This window comes from Columba livia, chromosome 3 (genome assembly GCF_036013475.1).
Source record: "Columba livia isolate bColLiv1 breed racing homer chromosome 3, bColLiv1.pat.W.v2, whole genome shotgun sequence".
In the NCBI taxonomy this organism is placed as follows: Eukaryota; Metazoa; Chordata; class Aves; order Columbiformes; family Columbidae; genus Columba; species Columba livia.
This window is the reverse complement of record NC_088604.1, coordinates 108,380,009-108,399,914: the sequence shown is the minus strand read 5'-3', so window position 1 is coordinate 108,399,914 and position 19,906 is coordinate 108,380,009. Positions and strand designations below refer to the sequence as shown.

The window sequence follows — 19,906 nt, the reverse complement described above, 5'->3', positions numbered from 1 at the left end:
TCACCCTCATTGTAAAAAATTTCTTCCTCACATCTAGCTTGAATCTCTCCTCTTTTAGTTTAAAACCATTACCCCTTGTCCTATGCCTACAGGCCCTGCTAAAATGTTTGTCCTTGTCTTTCTTATAGAAGTCTCTACAGGGAGCTGAAAAGTGCCCATTTTATGTGCTCTTCTTTTGTGAATGAAAGAAAGTGAGTCTATAGCCAGATGAACCAGGGTGAACCTGGGTGGGCTGGCACTTCAGAAACATAATGTCACATATCTAGTGCATAAGTAGTTGTAGGCATCAGGTGCTCTGCATCTCCCAACTCAAATGCTAGTCTTCTGCAAGGTCACTGTACAAGTGCCAGGAGAAGAATGTCAGCCAGACCATACCCAATGGGGACAAGGTGACAAATGTGGTGCAAACCCAAGCATAAGGAACCAAAGTGACAATAGCTGAAAGAGAAAAAAAAACATGAGTTGCTCCAGCAGCAATGGGATACTGAGAGATTAAGTGTGCAGGCAGAAGCACCTGCCCAGGCATATTTCTTAGATATCCCATGGTAAAGTTTCAGCAACCCTGACCCAGCAGAAGTTTCTTTTATGGCAATTGCTAGGACTGGTCCACAGGGAAACTGACTACCTTGCAGCTGTAAGTGCCTGCATGAGTAGATAATTTCTGATCAGAGACAGCTCTTTCATTTGGCAGAAAAGCAGAAGAAACCCCAGTGACTAAAAGCAGAACAGATGAAGAGCAGACACAAGGTGAAGGTTTTTAACAGAGATGGTGATGAACACTTTCCTGCAGCTGTAATGGATTTTCTATTACACAAAGCCCTTTCCTAAATTGAGGCTAGCTATCCCTAAAAGCTATGTGCTTTCCTTCAATGGAGACATTATGAGTGAACAGAAGCTCTGCAGGCAGCCTGCTGTGGGCTGCCTGTGACATACTGGAGGCTGGACTTGATGGCCACATAGTCCCTTCCAGTATTAAAATGCTAGACACATTGGAGAAATCAGACAACAAGGTCTCCTGTGAACCAAAGCTGAAAGCAACCTCAGATGGATATTCAGAAAACAACCCTTTTGGTATTACTCCTTTTTTCCATCAAAGAGACCAGCAACACACATACACTGCATACAAAACTGATTTCTGGTATGGCCCTGTGCAATCTGCTTCAAATCCAGATGGCCCAGTGGTCTGCTTTTGACAATGACCAACACATGATGCAACTACAAGATAATATATGTTCTGTTTCCCTCCATACAATGCCTGTTTCAGTAACGCAGTTAGACACAATGCCCTACTCTTACCAGCAGTCTTTGTTCTTCTGTAAGCAGTCTAAGTTCATCTAAATGCAGCAGACAACGAAGGCAGCATGCTGGATGGTAGCTGTCTCACTAAGGGCTGTAACTTATCACTGTACTGCCACTTGCCACTGAACAGCATCTGGTTGATTCTTGCTTAAGAGGTGATGTCTCTCAAACCTGTTGCCATCATGGATTCTTTGTTCTGGTGATGTTTCATATATTTGTTTTTGCCTTTTTTAAAAATGATTTTGAGTTTTGTAGTTTCTCCCCTTTGATTTTAAGGTATTCATAACCCATTAACCCTGACCTGTCCATCTCCTCTTGTTTCCCCAGCTCCCAGTCTAAATTACCTTGCAGAACAGGCTCACAGAGGTTCCTCCTTTCTTAGAAAGCTTTTCATATATAAACTTGCAAAACCAAAATGGATCAGGGCCAGAACTCCTGGAGGTAGCTGTCCAAGACCATTCTTCCCTGGATTTTGATCATCTCCCTTGTGATGTTTTCTGGATGCCCACGGACAGTTTACCTATAGCTCATCAGTAACTTGCATTCTGCACGTTGCCACTGTAAGGGAATTACTGCAGTCAGCAATAAAAAGATCTATGCTAAAACAGACCAGCTGCCAGAGTCTCCTAAATCACATGGCCATAAAGTATAATAAATATCCCTAATTTCTGTGTGAGTGACAGGAGCTCCCACCAGCCCTTTGCGTTCATGGGAGGGCCCATGTGTATCACAGCATGCTCATGCCTTTGCAGGTGGGTCAGCAGCCACTGCAGAGAAGTGGCTCTCAGCAGCTTACGGTTGTTGACAAGGGTAAAGCTGCAGTGAACGCAATGCACTTCATCAATGTTCATGGCACAGGGCATCACTATAGGGCCCCCATTCAGGAAGACCTCTACAGTCTGCAGACACAAAGGTTCTGCCAGGAGGAGCAGAGCAGGTGGTCCATGCAGAGCAGACCATCTTAACACTGCCTGTTGAGGAAGATGAGGAAGATACCTCTCCACGGAGACACTTCACAGGAAGACTAGCAGTACACACTTAAGCTAGGGGAGTGGCCCTTCATGATTGTTCTCCTTGTGCTTTAGAGCTGACAGAGCTTCCTATGTGGTCCAGTCCTCAACGAAGCATGCCCCATCTCCGCCTTCTGCAAATGACAGTGTGCAGCTCCTCCAGAGCCCCTGCTGCCTACAGGTTAGGTGGCAGGGTCCTCACTGCATAACGTCAGTCTAAAAACTCAGGGAAGTGATGATGAGAAAGGGAATTGCTCTGGGCCCTGGCTGCTATTAAACAAGATTCATAGAAAGGCACTTGGAGACTGCTGAAGGTGACATCCCAGCCATGCTCCCTTCACCTAGGGCTGACTAATAAAGGTTAATATCCCTTGTCAGGGCTCAGTATCTCCAGACTCCTGTGGCTTCTCCTTTAATGGAGATAAATAAATTGAATGCGAATGAAGTGTAATCACTCTTGTAACCTGTTAGTAATGTGTCCAGGGACATAAAGTGTGTCCTATGGGGTCAGACCAGTGGTTCATTGAGCCCTGTGCTGCCTCTGACAGCAGCAGCAGCATGTGACATAAACCTGTACACTTTGCAGTCCATCGCTTGTGCTCCCCCAGCACTCACAACTGTTGTGTTAGAAAGAAATCTTTGCCAATTCCTCTTAACATGTTCATGGATTCCTCCCCCATGTCTGGTCCCTTTTGAACTTGCCAATTTACCATAACCTCTTGTGGCAGCAAGTCAGCAAGTGTTCACTACCCCAATTGTGAAGAACGATTTTCTGTTACCTGTGTTAAGCCAAACTCTTACTAGCTCCTCCAAGTGTCCCCTGCTATTGTAGGTTTGGCAAACCTGTTGTAGGTTTGGCAGCTCTGCATTCACCTCATCCTTCACCTTCATATCTTGTGCAACTGTCTCATACACCCCTTGGCCTTCTTCTCAACAAAGTGGAAAGTCTTAACCTTTTTCACTGTTTCTTGTAAGGAGGCTGCTACTTCCTCTTGATCGTTTTCTTTGTCCTTTTCTCTCTTCACTATGTCCATAAAAAGTGGGGACCACAATTGCCCACGCCATTTAAGAAAGTGTGTAGCACCAAGTTTCAATACAGTGACAAAATGTTGCTGGTGCCTTGTCTTGTTCTCAAAAACATACTTTAAGATATCCAGCGTTATGCTGACATATCGGCTTGCCCTGCACACTGTTCTGTGGGACTTCACAGCCTGACAATGATTTCTCCACGGTTGTAGCTCACAGTTAAAAGCTTAATGTTGAGTTCACATGGATTAGATTATTTTTCCACAAATGTACCAGTTTATATTTATTTACATTGAAATGCATTTGCCACCATTTTGCCAATCAGTTCTGTGAAGTCCTTCCAGAGTTCTCCACTGCCATACCACCTGAGTATTCAGAAGAAATTAACACAATCCACAAATTTGAATGGGTCTAAGTGTTTCCAGAAAGAAGAGTCCAAATGGCTTCATCTTTCCCTGTGACCTTATTTCACATCCTTGTTTTCTTCTGGGCATGTGCCACAGGACAAAAGAAACAAAAATGATATTCCCAGATCCACAACACATCCCTAGGCGAGCTTGAGCGAGACATTTTTTGCACCATTTTCTTCAGTTCCGCAGGTGCAGAATGGAGAAAATACTGTTTAAACACCGTGCAAGAGTGCTAGAGTGACCACTCAATTCCTCAGTGAAAAGAAGGTGCAAGACTCTGAAGTAAAATGGCCAGATAATCAAGTACCTAAAGCATGCAAGACCTGCCTCAGATGTCATCCATACTGCAGCCTCCCACATTTGCACTAGACTGCCTCTTCACCCATGCTGCAGAGCTCTCTGGAAGGGGAACCCCACTGTGCTCAGCTCTCCAAGGTGGTGTCCAAATATGCTTTCTGGACCCTCACTCCCAGGGGAGGCTCAGGACACAGCAGCTCAGCTTTTCTGACCAAAATACAGGACAGTCCAAGTCTGTGCAAGCTGGCCATATTGAGAGAAAGCAAGCATGTTGTGTGGCTTGACATGCATAAACCCCCTTCAGGTCCTTCTCTTTACATTTCAGAACAGACATGGCCAGGAGGTGCTTGGAAATGGTGAGAAGAGGGGTTAGATGGAATAGGATGTGGGTTAGGATCCACATTCTGCCTCTAGACTTTTATGGTTACATTGAAGGGATGAGTTTCACAGCAGCATCCAGCAATTTGTAGGGGAAAAAGAAAAAAAAAGAAGGGAGGTTTAGCTTGAAAGCACTACATTTCCTTTCTTCTTTCACTCCCCAGAACATTCTATTTATTTCATTTTCAGACACTGCTTCAGACATTGCTGGGAAAAAGAAAAAAGGGGTTTTAAGAGAGAGCTCAGACATATTCTTTTATGAGACATATGAATAATTCAATTTGCTGCCATCAATAGCTTGCGTTTCTCTAAATAAGCCATCTATCTAGGGGTTAGGAGGAAAACTAGCAGGAGTGTAATATGACAAATGATGTTTCTGGATAAAAGATGGCACTGCATTTACACATGAACTCTAACAGGAGGGTATCTCAGCAAGCAACTTGTAATATTTCACTGTGGCCACATTTGACAAGTTGTCTGTCCATTAGTTGTGGCATAAAGAACTCATAAGATATTTATAAGCATTCCAGAGATACCTAAATAGGGAATCATTTGATTTCAGGGTTGGGTACTGAGAAGAGAAGTATAAAGGTTTGACAGAATGCACGGATTTCTGCTTTCATGGCTGGTAACTGCTGGAGCAAAGTGGGGTTGTATATGCTAATGAGAGCTGTTTCAGAAATGTTTTTCCCTCCAGACAATTATGATTTTCATAGGCAGTCTGAATAACATTACAACAGGACCTGAGAAACACTGCTAGTTTTAAAAAAGAAAAAAAAGTTAAACACGTACATGTTGTTGCAGTGATGTGCAGGACACCTGGTTAGGATGTTTCCTGCTCCTCTGCCAGATCTCCCAGGTTCTTTAGAGTCCCCAGGCTTGGGGAGGGAAGAAGATGCCTGCTTCAAGGCAACTTTTCAGAGGTATTGGTGAGCTGGACAGACCCATTCTTAAGAGCATGGCAAACAATGGAGCAGCAACCCCTACAGCCTGGCTGGGTCAGCTCTTTAAACTAAAACCAAGTCACTGTTGGCCCAAATAGCTAGTATTTTTCAAAAAATTTCTCTGCAGCAAAGTTTTCTACAGGAAAACAACAGCCTTTCTGGTTAGCAAGAGCCAAACTCCCTTCAAAAATGAAACCCTGGCAGAAGTACACCGACCAGCAGGGTCCATAAAAGCTATTTTCTACACGTGTCCATGGACCCCTGCGAGGGTTGAATGGAGGCAGTCACTACGAAGGAGTGAGTCAGATTTTTCTGCATTTCTAATAAACTAAATACCCAGTCCTGAAAACCACTAGGCAGGCACTTTGCAATAACACAGGCAGTACCAGAGAGATGTGGGTGAAGAGAAATGACTCACAACCCCAGGGTTGTTCTGTCCCCCAGAAGGCATTTTACTGAGATGCCTTAGTTGGGAATCTGCTTGCCTTGCCCTGACACATAGAAAACAGGTAGTAACTCCCAGCTTTCAAGAGACAACAGCTCTTCTGCACAAATCTTCCCTCTTTGTTCATGTTTGCATCAAGGGGATATGTTCAGAGTTTTCTCCCAGAAAGAAGTGCCAAAGCAGATAGGTTACAACAAAAAAAAACCCTTACAAGAACTGAGCCCTGATGTGCTCTTATACTACGCAGGTCCTGCCAGATGAACTGTAGCATGACAGTCAATGTGGCAAGATACCCAGCAATGTGCTGTGCATCCTCGATGACAGAATCAAATCCTTCAAGCTTTTCTCACAGTGTGGAAGCAAAACCTTGCACCTCTGTTGTATCAGCCCCTATCACTATTCTGCTCCCAGTCCTGGTACTAACCCTTTCCATCCTACTTTGTGTCTATTAGTAATTTAAAAAAACATTCGCTTCTTGTCAGTAACTGGTGAAAAAACACATTTTAGTGGCCCAGACTTGCACTGCATGATTCGGGTGCTATTTTTCTCATTTGGACAGACAGACAAGATTTTATATAGTTTACAACTCAGCATGGATCACTCCCCTATTCAGTGACTGCTGTCCTCAAATACTTTTCTTTCATTCCTGAAGTCTCAACACATTAAGCTATGTTCCTAATGCACCTTTGTACTGGCCAAGCCCAGGAGGCCTTCAGGCATTTGGCCACACAGACAGAGCATCTGTTCACGTGGGAACCAGAACACCACAACACTGCAGTCACTTTTTTTGCTGGTCTTCTGCTGTTAAATGAATCTCTCCTCTCCTCCCATCTTTTTTTGCATGACCAGCTGCATCTGCAGAGTCTGGATCTTTCTGTGATGGAAGTCCCCATGCTGAGACCCCTCATGCTGAGTACAGCTGCTCAACAGGTTGGTCAGAGGAGTATGAAAATTGCAACAGTCCACTGGGCTGGCCAAGTAGTACAGTGACGGAGACTAATACTGGGCTAGAAGCAGAGGCTTCTAGCAATGCATGTGTTTCCAGTCAGGTAGATCCTTCCCCAGACCTTGCCTCATGTTCTTCTTCATTTCTCCAGTCTACTCATGGAGAAGAAGCCCCAATACAGAACACAGGATTATGCACAGGTGTGTACTTAGAATCATAGAATAGTTTGGGTTGGAAGGGACCTTCAAAGGTCATCTAGTCCAACCCTCTGCAATGAGCAGGGACATCTTCAACTAGATCAGGTTGCTCAGAGCCCCATCCAGCCTGGTCTTGAATGTTTCCAGGGATGGGGCATCTACCACCTCTCTGGGCAATCTGGGCCAGTGTTTCATGACCCTCATTGTAAAAAATTTCTTCCTCACGTCTAGACTGAATCTCCTCTCTTTTAGTTTAAAACCATTACCCCTTGTCCTATGCCAAGAGGTCCTGCTAAAATGTCTGTCCCCATTTTTCCTATAGGCCCCTTTAACGTACTGAAAGGCCACAATATGGCCTCCCGTAGCCTTCCCTTCTCCAGGCCAAACAACTCAAACTCTCTCAGCCTGTCCTCATAGCAGAAGTGTTCCAACCCCCTGATCAATTTTGCAGCCTCCCCTGGCCCCTCTCTAACAGGTCTGTGTCTTTCCTGTACTGGGAGTTCCAGAGCTGGATGCAGGACTCCAGGTGGGGCCTCAACAGAGCAGAGCACTTTATGAATGCTGTCCTCCTCTCAGCACTTCGTATGTGTAGGTCAGGGCAGCTGTCCATACACCTCCCTGTTTGTTAGCACAGTAGCACCTTTCAGGATTCAGTGGGACTAGGAATCCCATGGTGCCAGATGTAGTACATTCACAAGAAGGGAAGTGTATGACCTCACGAGGCTGTAGTCCAGAGAAACAGGTCAGAAATAAGGAGGAGACAGCAAAAATTATGCACACACTGTCACAGCATGGTATAAAAATTTGCAACGACACAAGTAAAGAGACTCTCTCTCCCTTTGAGATCTGGGGAAGGGAAGGATGAAATTCCTTTCACCAGAGCTTCAGTTTTACAGATGGTTTTCTAGAAACATTCTCTACAAAGAGCAGATCAAGCTCCTGTGGTACAACTTTGAAGAGACACCCTAATTGAGGGCCTTCCATGGCAAAGGAACCTTAAAAATCCCACAAGAAAAGGGAAAATACTTTTGGTATAATTTTTTTTTTTCTTTGTCCTGCATATTTTCCTGGCCTTTTTTTTTGCCTATTCTCCAACAGCTGGCTAAAGAAAGTCTTCCTGGATGTGGATTGACAAGAGGAAGATTTTTTTTTTCTGCTTAAATGTCAGGTCAGATGTGTCAATAGCACCATTAGGCAAACACATGCCTGCTGCAGTCACTTGCATCCCTACTGCATGAGAGAAACTAGGGCAAAAAGGCAGCAACTAGGGATTCTGTTTTTATTAGGAAAATAAGACTTCCCACAGCCAATTTTGAAATGCTGTATAAGGGTGTAATTTGAGCTAACACCCTTACATGCCTCAGAGAGAAAATTTTTGCCTCCCTGCAGATGCATTGAATACTGCATTAGTGACACACATTGGGAAAAGCACCTTTCTCTCCCTACCCTATCAATATAGAGACAAAAGAGAATATAAGAGGTTGGGCTCTTGTTGGGCTGTCCTCGTGCTGATCACAGGGTGAGAAACTGGTATTACAGGAGGTAAAAATAGGAGGTTTAGGACTTGTTAGGTCTCAGTGGAGAAAACTCCTGCAACAGACACCAAAAAATCGTATGATGCCTTGATAGCAGACATTCAAGTAAAAATTGTGCCTTTGCTCCATATAGCCAGTCTTTGCTAGGGTAGGAGTCTGTGATCAAGACTGGAGAAAGTTTTGGGATCAGTAGCACTATGCTCACTCTCCATTCCCACACACACTGGCAAACACAAATCTGTGCCACACTAGGGCAGCTGGTTTCAGCCAAAACCAAAAGATTTTTTAAAAGCAAAAAATGCATTATTTAAAGAAGAAATAAGTTGATTCCCACAGTCTGCCCCATTTGGAGAACAAAATATATCTTACTTTACTGTGAACAATCAATGCAGCATAGGAACCTAAAAGAAAACATTTCATTTGGGATCTAATGAAGTGTTTCGCTCCATCAGAAAAAAGTAAAATCAGTGACATGGGATTCATTGCAGCTTGAAACTCAAAGGCTTTTGGGTTTGTGTTCATTCACAGACAGAAATGTTTTGTGTTTGTGCCAGGATGCAAAACAATCTGCTTTGTGCCCAGCTTGAGTCAAGGGAAAACAGAGATGGTGTTGGCCTGCTGAGCAAGACAAGCTTCATGTACAGGGACAGATGCTCCTGGCCCCAACATTACACAGGATTTAAGCACGTGTGTCATCTTCAGTTTCTGACCAGCCCTTTTAGGAAATGGGAGGGAGGGACTAACTTCATACAGCAGGAGGGAAATGCTGATTCCTGTTGGGGCCAGTGGGAATTTCACCATTAGTATCCACAGGGTTGGGACTTTACCCAACACATGAAGATGATCAATCACTCACTGTCCTGGCCAGAGGAGTGAGTGATAAAGCTGATACCATGCAGACCAGCTTCCAAAGCAGCTGATCCCATGCAGACCAGCTCTTGGAAGCTGTACACTTAAGGCAAATATGCCCTTTTACCCCCAGCCCTCCCCACATACCCCAAATGACATCTGACCTCCAGCTCCTGGAAATCCTCCTCTTCCTCCACATCATAGGAGAGAGTGTGAATCTTGATGTCATCCACTGTGAGATCAATGAACTTGCTGTCCGGGTACTCCAGGCTGTCTTTGGTGGGGGAATGGTCCTCTATGAAGGTGGTTTCACAGCACTCTGGGCCAATGCTGTCGCCCCAGGAGTGCAGCACATTCTCCGAGTACAGGATGATGTTGGGCCGATAGTGAGACTCCACTGTCTGCTGCAGCATGTTGGGGTCCAGGAGCTGCTGCACAGGGTCGTTTCTGCCATTCTCCAGGCAGTTTGGAGAGGAAAGGCTGCTTGCTCGGTGGCTCTGGTACTGGGGAGTAGGATACACAGAGACTAGACCATCTCGGCTCTCTGCCACTAAGTTCCTTGTATTAATTAAACCATTCCTTTTCCCGGCTTCAGCGATCTTATTGTGCATTAGCACACTGTTTTTCTCAACCAAGCCATCCATACTTGGAGGTGTTTGAGGGAGTAGGATGAGTGGTCTTTATTTTGTTGTACCTTAGAGTGGGTCACACTGGGACAGCAGCTCTCATTTTCCTGATGAATAAAGGAAATAAGATACCAAGCTGAAGACACAGGCAATGAATAACACATTAAAATACACATCAGCTCGTCTTTGGTATCATCTCATGAGAAAATATAGCCCCACATATGTGCACACCCTGCTCTAACTGTCAAAATGTGTCCCCACTTGGAGAGGCAAAAAACCTGACCCCAAATCCATGGAGACAACAGCAATTCAGAACAATGTGTGGTGAGAACAGAACAATGTGTGGTGTTCAGGAGAACAGAACAATGTGTGGTGACAGAGGACTTCCTGAGATGTCTTGGTAATGGTGTACCCTGTCAGAGAAGAGCTATGATGCTGCTTCTATCCTGCCAGAGTTATGCCACTGTCGTTCTGGGGACAATGTCCCTTTCCTCTAAATGTTCTGATAAGAGAGGTAGGGGGAAAAATAGAAAAGAACCATTTTCAGTTCACAGAAATCTGCAGTTACAAAAGGCACACAGCTGGTGTGTTCAGCTGTCAGTCTCTACAGCTACCCTTCCCCCTTGGGAAGTGCTTTACTACACTTCGAAAACCAGATGAAGGAAAAGAAGCAGGCAGCACTCTTTAAAACAACTGAAAAAACGTCACCTGAAGACAAGATCAGATCTGACCCAGAAGAATTAAATCTTCTCAGGATGAGGTCCCAACTTCCCTGTGTTGCTCTGGATGCCCTATTTCGTCCAATGCCTCCAAGGCTGCCCCAGGGAAACAGACTGAAGGGCGGTGATGAGGCTTGTCAGTGTGTCCATCCCCATCCAGATTCACCTGGCAGGCACAGAGGCACAGTCACTTGAACTCCAGGAGCTGGTTGTCTCCTTTTGCACAGGAACAGCCATGCTTTGTCCAACCAGATCACCAGCCTGGTTCCATTTTGTGTGGATTGCACAAAGGTGTGAGAAATCAAAGGGACAGTTCTGAAGGCCAACAGTACCTTTTTCTAGCCCAAACAGTTTCACACCAGAACACTAAGTTTTGTTTAGGTGCAGCCAAAGGAAAATGCTCTTTGAAATGCAGGTGAATCCATGGTAGCATCAATGAGCTCAGGGTTTTGTTTAAGGGCCTGACCATAGAAATCACAGAAATATGCCTGGCTTCAAAGAGCTTCATATTAGATCCTAAGGCCAAACTCCTAAGATAGTACCTGTACCCAGTGTGCTGCATAGAGGAAAACAAGAATTAAACATACATGATGGTGACACGATGGATCCTTACATGCTTAATTGGCCTCCTTAGAATTACAGCTGGCGAGAGGGGTCAAGGACAGCAAAAAGAACTTTTTCAAATACGTAGCAGATAAAACTAACACCAGAGGCAATGTAGGCCCACTGACGAATGGGGTGGGTGCCCTGGTGGCAGAGGATACAGAGAAGGCAGAGTTACTGAATGCCTTCTTTGCCTCTGTCTACTCTGCTGGAGGCTGTCCTGGGGAGCCCTGTACCCCTGAGACCCTGGATGAAGCCAAGTCAATGGAGGAGTTTGCTTTAGTCGATGAGGACTGGGTTAGGGAGCAATTAAGTACTCTGGACATCCATAAATCCATGGGTCCAGATGGGATGCATCCGCGGGTGCTGAGGGAGCTGGCTGAAGTCATTGCTAGACTGCTCTCCATCATCTTTGCCAAGTCTTGGGAAACGGGATTGGTGTCCGAGGACTGGAGGAAAGCAAATGTCACTCCAGTCTTCAAAAAGGGCAAGAAGGAGGACCCAGGTAATTATAGACTGGTCAGCCTCACCTCTGTCCCTGGGAAAGTAACAGAACAGCTTCTCCTTGGTGCCATCTCAAGGCATATCAAGGATAAGAGGGTTATTAGGGGCAGTCAGCATGGCTTTACCAAGGGTAAGTCATGCTTGACCAACCTCATAGCCTTTTATGAGAATGTAACAAGGTGGATGGATGATGGCAGAGCGGTGGATGTGGTCTACCTTGACTTCAGTAAAGCCTTTGACACAGTCTCCCACAGCATCCTCACAGCTAAATTGAGGAGGTGTGGTCTAGACAACAGAGTAGTGAGGTGGGTTGCAAACTGGCTTAAGGAGAGAAGCCAGAGAGTGGTAGCCAATGGTGTGGAGTCTAGTTGGAGGCCAGTATCTAGTGGAGTGCCTCAGGGGTCAGTACTGGGGCCAATATTATTCAATATATTCATTGACGATTTAGACAAGGGAATAGAGTGTACTATCAGCAAGTTTGCTGATGACACTAAGCTGGGAGGAGTGGCTGACATGCCAGAAGGCTGTGCTGCCATCCAGCGGGACCTGGACAGGCTGGAGAGTTGGGCGGGGAATAACCTGATGAAATTTAACAAGGGAAAGTGTAGAGTCCTGCATCTGGGCAGGAACAACCCCAGGTTCCAGTATAGGTTGGGAAATTACATATTAGAGAGCAGTGTAGGGGAAAGGGACCTGGGGGTCCTGGTGGACAACAGGATGACCATGAGCCAGCACTGAGCCCTTGTGGCCAGGAAGGCCAATGGCATCCTGGGGTGTATTAGGAGGGGGGTGGCTAGTAGATCGAGAGAGGTCCTCCTTCCCCTCTACTCCGCCCTGGTGAGACCACATCTGGAATATTGTGTCCAGTTCTGGGCCCCTCAGTTCAAGGACAGGGAACTGCTGAAGAGGGTCCAGCGTAGGGCAATGAAGATGATTAAGGGAGTGGAGCACCTCCCTTATGAAGAAAGGCTGAGGGAGCTGGGTCTCTTTAGTTTGGAGAAGAGGAGACTGAGGGGTGACCTTATTAATGTTTATAAATATATAAAGGGTGAGTGCCATGAGGATGGAGCCAGGCTCTTCTCGGTGGCAAACAATGATAGAACAAGGGGTAATGGGATCAAGCTGGAACACAAGAGGTTCCACTTAAATTTGAGAAAAAACTTCTTCTCAGTGAGGGTGACAGAGCACTGGAACAGGCTGTCCAGGGAGGTTGTGGAGTCTCCTTCTCTGGAGACATTCAAAACCCACCTGGACCTGTTCCTGTGCAACCTCACATAGGTGTTCCTGCTCCAGCAAGGGGATTGGACTAGATGATCTTTTGAGGTCCCTTCCAATCCCAAACATACTGTGATACTGTGATACTGTGATACTGTGATACTGTGATACTGTGATACTGTGATACTGTGATACTAGATAGGAAGGAACCTGTGGTGTTGCTCAGTCCTACCACAGATTTAAGCATCTATCTGGCCGGTGCTTACCTGCTGTACATTTAAATCAGCCTTGTGCACCAATCTTGCAGACTCCAAGCAACAGTTTTCCCCTTGGGATGGGGGAGGTGGGAAGGAAAACATCCCAAATGAGGCAAGGACAGCACAGGAAGCATCCTTCCCACACACAAGAGCTCCTCCAGTAATGGGACTAATGCATTGCTCAAGACATCCTCTCTGGAGTCCCACATAACAGTGCTGTTCACACGCTTAAGGGAAGGTCAGCAGATGCGGATGGCAGCATGTAATCAAGGAAAATTGTTTAACCCTAGAGTCATTTCAATCTGTAGCTAGCTGGCTACCTTACCAGAGCTAGACCCAATGTTCTTGACCCTCCAAGTGTATTGCTTAACGGTAAGGAGCTGGCAAGACCCTTAGGCCTTTTCATTACAATACTTTAACAAACAATAATAACAATAACAATAATAATAATAATAATAATAATAATTCTAGTAATAATAATAAGGTGGCATCGATTTTTCTTTTCTAGGTGAAATTCCTGAGTGGCTGGCCATTTGGGTTAAATCAATAGCGCCTTAATTGCCAATGCATTTTGATTAATAGCTGAAGCAAGGTCAATTGCTGTCTAGGGAAACTAAGAAACAGTTAAGGTACCCAGAGATTCTTCATCAATAAAAAGGCAGGAATCAGTGTTGTCAACCACAAATGAAATTTCATGTTCTCATGGATAAAAGAGAACCTTTCTTCTTCCCATCCACTGGCTGAATGGAGTTACATCAGATTTTCAAGGCCTTTATATCCTGCTGCTACCTCAGTGGTGGTGGGAGAATTGGACTCAAAGGACTTCATTTCACTTATACTGAAGATGCCCAAGGATGTTTCTTGAAATGAATCAATCTCAGTTATGAAACATGGACAGGACCAGTGGACTCAGTTTCCCTTTGAAGTAACAACACCCCTGTAAAATACAGAGGGGAGACCATCTTAGCGTAATGCTAACCTGCAGAGGAGTGAAGCAGGTGAAATGATTCTCCCAGGTCCAGATGGAGGAGCAACGGACAGTGGCACGTGGCCGTAAGTGATGCTTAGGGACAAAAGCCCCAGCTTTAGCCTTAATTCTGGAGCCCTCAGTAAAAGAAAGACATTGGCTTGTTGGAGTGGGTCCAGAGGAGGCCACAAAAATGATCAGAGGGATGGAACACCTCTCCTATGAGGACAGGCTGAGTTGGGGTTGTTCAATCTGGAGAAGAGAAAGCTTCAGGGGCACCTTATGGTTGCCTTTCAGTACATTAAAGGGGCCTATAAGAAAGACAGGGACAGACTTTTTAGCAGGGCCTGCTGGTATAGGATGAGGGGTAATGGTTTTAAACTAAAAGAGGGGAGGTTCAGGCTAGACATGAGGAAGAAGTTTTTTACAATTAGGGTGGTAAAATACTGGCAACCAAAAAAAGGTTGCCCAGAGAGGTGGTAGATGCCCCATCCCTGTTCAAGGTCAGGCTTGACAGGACTCAGAACAACCTGATCTTGTTGAAGATGTCCTTGCTTATTGCAGGGGGGTTGAATTAGATGATCTTTGAAGGTCCCTTCCAACACAAACTATTCTATGATTTCTCATTTCTTGCTTCCAAGTTCATGCGACAGTGATGGAGGCTGTGACAGAGTGAATAGAGATTCCCCTGATGCTCGTAAGAAGGACATCTGTTAGCCTGTGCTGTGTATGCAGTAGGAAAGAAAAAGAGGCTGACTTTGTGATGCTATCTGAGGTGGCTTCACCAAGCATTAGTGATGAGAAGGCAGCTGCAGTCCCAACCTGCCTCTTGCAGAGATAACACCCTGCAACCTTTGAAAGTCCCTTCCAACTCAAACTATTATATGGTTCTTTGAAAAGGCAGCAAGTGCTTATGTAATAACTCAGGGCCATTGCTTGCAGGGATGTCTTGGAGGTGGATTCAGTCCCCATCCTTTCATTAAGGGCTTTCACTAACCTGACCTGGGCCAGGATAACATATCCGCAACTCACAGGCAGGTCCTAAAATTTAGATTGCCCCAGTTTGCAGCCCAGGGGATCTCAGATGGCAGCGGGACTGAGCAGATAACATCTGATAGACTAGCTGAGGCAAATGGAGGATGCAGGGAATGAACAGGCCAAATGGAGGATGCAGGGAATGAACAGGCCAAAAAGAGCCACTTGTATTACCTAGGACAGCAGTGAGGTTTCAGAATTATGCTGACAGGAAAATGAAACTCATCAGAGCCCTTTAATAACTAAACTGTTAAGTCTGCTCCAAGATGCAGAGTTGATTTAACTGGTTTGATTCAGGTTTCATTTGTCTTTGCACAGTTTGAATTTCTCCCCACAAATCACTCACTGGTACTCAGGCTAACTAGAAATAATTCTGCACTTTCAGACTTGGGACTGGAACCAGAAGGGAAAACCACTTCAGTCTATTGGGAAATAGTAGATCAAACTTCAGTCTAATTTTTACCTTGCAGATTAGACATTTTTACCCAGGTATCTGGTATTAAACGTGAAGCCATTAATTATTATAACCTTAATTCTTTCAAATTTCTTTATTTTTTTTTCTCTCCCTCTTTATTATTTTACTAAGAAGCTTCAACCTGTGCCAAGACATTTAGTCTGCAATGCTGTGGTTTGTTCAGCTATCACTTGTGCTGCAGGAGAGCCCAGCGACAGTAGCTGCAATGAGAGCTATGCTCTGCTGGGTGTTCTGCAGGCTCCTGCTATGGTGACAGTGGCTGACAACCTAATTAAGCAAAGGGTGTGAGACAGAATTGCAAGCTGGAGAGAGGGCAAGGAGAGAAAGTTGAACACTGTGCTCCGGGCTCTGGCAGACAAGGAGTAGAAGGCAGCTCTGTCCCTGCCCACCATCCTGAAACTCCTTGGCTCTTCTGTGAGCCGGCAGGATGCTGTTGTCCTCCTGCCTCCGTGGGTTTCTCCACTCTTCACATCTCTAGCACAGCCTAGGGGTGTTTCAGCCTTCTGGAGACCCCTGCCAGGTACCACAAGTCCTGTGTGAACAAGCAATTCAGTTGCCTCTGAAACACCAGGCTATGGTTGCAAAGCCCCAGCCCTTTCATCACAACAGATCAGAAAGACCTTCATCCAAGCAGACCAGACACCACCAGCCCTAAGGCTTGTTTTATTGGCAGGAAAACTTGGAGATGAAGGCCAGCCATGTTGAGACTCAAGGCAGAGTTCCCATCTGCTATGATGCCATAGCCACTGCCATTCCCTGCAGATCTTGCAGAGCATCAGCCAGGAGAAAGTGCTCAAAGAGCTCATGTGCCTCTACATGGGGGTCTTGGATATAAGAGGAAATCTTTGCCACGTGAAGACAGTCAAGCATTGGAAAAGGTTGTCTAGGGATACTGTGCAGTTTCCAGCCTTGGAGGTTTTTAAGACTCATCTGGATGAAGCTCTGAACAACTTGGTGTGACCCTATTGTTTACCCTGCTTTGAGTATGAGGTTGGACTAGACTTCCCGAGGTTTCTTCACCTTGAGTTATCCTGTGGTCCAAATCTCTGCTCCTAACAGATTCTCACCTGTCACCCATGCTCCCAACAAGACATTCACTGCTCCCACATCCTTCTGCCAACCCCTTAGCGACTCTAAACCTAACCGCAGCATGGCAAGAAAGGACAATTACCACCCTTTGTAAGGCTGTGCCACCAGCAGAACATAATGCAGCCTCACAACTACCAGACTCAACAAAGTGCTGCTAGGTTTGATGCCGGATCCCCCACTGTCAGCACACAGAAAGCAGAGAGGAGAACTCTGTCTTGAAGAGAAGGCAAGCCAAATGGTGAGAGCTGCAGCATGAAAAAAAGCACACTTGTAAGATATTTGGAGGCTACAATTTTCCTGGTGCAAGCTTTCAGGTATGAGGGAGTTTTTAATACATAATGCAGTAGGCGTCAACATGGTTTAAGGTATTTGAAACATCTAGAAAGTGTAACAACATATATGGACCTTTAGCATGAGAAAAATCACAGGCAATGTATGGATCTAGAGAGCTGATTACAGAGTGAAATATTTAAGGAAAGGAAGGGAAAAACCTTCCCCACTTGTATTTTTGTGCTTTGATTTATCTGGGCTCATTAAAACAGGTTTTGTTTTAAGGGAATGCTGCTATTTCAGCAGCCGAAATTTGTTTTGACCTATTAAGTAAACTACAGGGAGTTTCATAAGGCAATACAACTAACTCACACAGGGAGAATTAGGAAAGCACGCATTAGTGATATCTAAATGTTTAATTGCTAACAGTGGAAGTAAAAAGACCTCTATGCTATTTTAGTATTACCAATATGTAGAAAATCCAGTGTGAGACATGGGCCTGTCCTGTCCTGCCATGAAAAGGAGGGACTCAGGGTACAGTGAAATTCCCAAGGTCACATCAGACACAGTAGCAGAGCTGGAAATAAAATCCAGGTCTCTTGATTGCCTGTCCAGAGGTATATTTAAATGTGGAAACAATTACCATATGCGTATTAGGTCTGCCTGAATAATTGATTGCTTGATTCAGTAGCTGAACCAAAGAATGGGGAGGAGAAAGGCAAAACTACCTTGTGGTGACCTAAAATATAAAATGTTATCCCTACAACAAAATATTTTCTTTTGAGCAGATGGAAGCCTCTTGCCTGAGCCAAAATGAAATGTAATGTTTCATTTCTTTATTTTTAATTGAATGAAGTAGCTTTTAGTTCAATTTGCCTCAAGTTGCCTCCAATTAAAAAAATGACACTTTCAGGCTTTTATAGCAGTCTTCCTTTCCAAATAATTCTGACAGCCTCAATTCTTTGTTGAGTTCAGTCCAGATTCACAACTTTTTTTCATTTAATGACAAAACTGCACTTTCTAGTTAATAAATAACTGACCTGAATAACAACACCTGGCTGTAATGTAAATAACCCTGGCTGTTGTGGAAGGCACCAGTATAAAAACACCTTGCCATCTTCGCAACTCATGTCAATTACTTTGCAAAGTGAAAGCAGTCAAAAATCAGGCTCTGTGCCTTTTACGTGGGAAATTCATTTCACCAATGCCAGTGTCAGAAAGCTATTATCAGTCACCTAACTGCATCTGGACACAAAGATGTTGTGGATCAACCTTGGCCAAGTGCCTGGTCATCTCAGTGCAAACCTGTAGAACAGCTGGATCCTGTCCTAACTCTGCAGCCCCACATGAGCAAAGTCTTTCGTGCATATGCCCGACACATGCTTCTCTCATGCCTTCTCCTTCTCTCCTGTCTGCAAACACGCACCCTGCACTCTGGGCCTGACTATATGGTAGCATGCACAGCAAAGGATGCCTTTGTACCAGCCTGTATCCCTGTGTCCTTTGCAGAGTTGCTGTTCAGAGGGACCCCAATACCACAGGACTGGACCATCTGGCAACTCAAAAGGTACCCAGCCTCATCATACCTCTCTGAGTCCCTCACTCTCATTTCAAACTGGGAAGATGATGTCACCAGGAGTGATTCTGTTTTTAAAAGCTGTATCTCTCCCAACAGAAGGCCAAACTGACATTTCTTCTACCTCCATCCATCCCAAAAAGCTGTTCTGTAAAACTTTCTGATTATGTCCAGCACAATAAAACTAAACTTCATGACATAATAAATAGACAGACACATAATGAAGTAGTTCAGGTCACTGCCTTCAGCAGTGTGGTCAGGCTGAAGGATCTGTTTGCCAACTTGAAGAGCAGAAAATTGTGCTGCCTTTCACTTCTGAAGCAACTTAATGCAGCTGTTCTCTTGTGTGTATAATTGCATCCTTAATTGTTCAGAGTTCCTTCACCAAGGAAAGCTTCATCCAAAGAGAGTCCCACGACTCTCCTGTAAGGCTCTGCCCAAGAGCTGCTCCAGCTTCTGGAGAAAACTTGACTCAGATGCACACTTTTCGTGCTAAGTTTGGTGCCAGAACTATTGCTCTTGTATGTTTAACCATGACCTATGTTTTTTTAACACACAGCTGAACTGCTTTTTTGACTGCTTGTTTACTTGATAGACAAGCTGCATGCTCAGGTGAAAAGATGTGATGCTTCAGTTCTCTTGGTCCCTACACCATAGAGCCTGGATAGTTTTGGAGTATCAATATAAGATTTAAAGGTCGTGAAAGGACTTAGCTACCACCAAAAAAACCCTCTCTCTAATATTAGTGATGCCTGGTGTTGCAACAGAATTAAAACTCTCCAGCCTAGAAGAAGCTATCTGATGCTCTGCCCTGCAGAAACCTGCAGCAAAGCAAAGTCCGTGCTGCACACAACAAAGCATCTAAATGAACCCCATGAGGCTCATCCAGGAGTATCAACATCACAGCATCATCTGTCCCTCTTTGCCTTAAAATCCCTGGTAAACTGTGTTTATAACCAGGCTGGACTACAGACAGAAACACCCAGAGGTGGCTCCAGGACTGGAGGCAGACGTTTTAGCAGGGCCTGTTATGACAGGACAAGGGGTAATAGTTTTAAACTGAAGGAGGGAAGATTCAGGCTAGACATGAGGAAGAAATTTTTTTACAATGAGGGTGGTGACACACTGGCCCAGGTTGCCCAGAGAGGTGGTACTTGCCCTGGAAACGTCCAAGGCCAGGCTGGATAGGGCTCTGAGCAACCTGATCTGGTTGAAGATGTCCCTGCTCACTGCA

General features: G+C 45.0%; 1 protein-coding gene across 3 annotated transcripts in view; it reads right to left on the bottom strand.

The window, feature by feature from the left end:
* Window positions 1-19,906, bottom strand: part of SYNDIG1 (synapse differentiation inducing 1) — a 79,510-nt gene that overhangs the window by 55,308 nt on the left and 4,296 nt on the right. For all 3 annotated transcript variants that reach the window (XM_021296332.2, XM_065058915.1, XM_005508800.3), the window contains exon 2: window positions 9,501-10,069. In XM_021296332.2, the coding sequence (XP_021152007.2) occupies window positions 9,501-9,980 (480 nt within the window). In that variant the 5' untranslated portion in view covers window positions 9,981-10,069. The remainder of the gene's footprint in view (window positions 1-9,500; window positions 10,070-19,906) is intronic.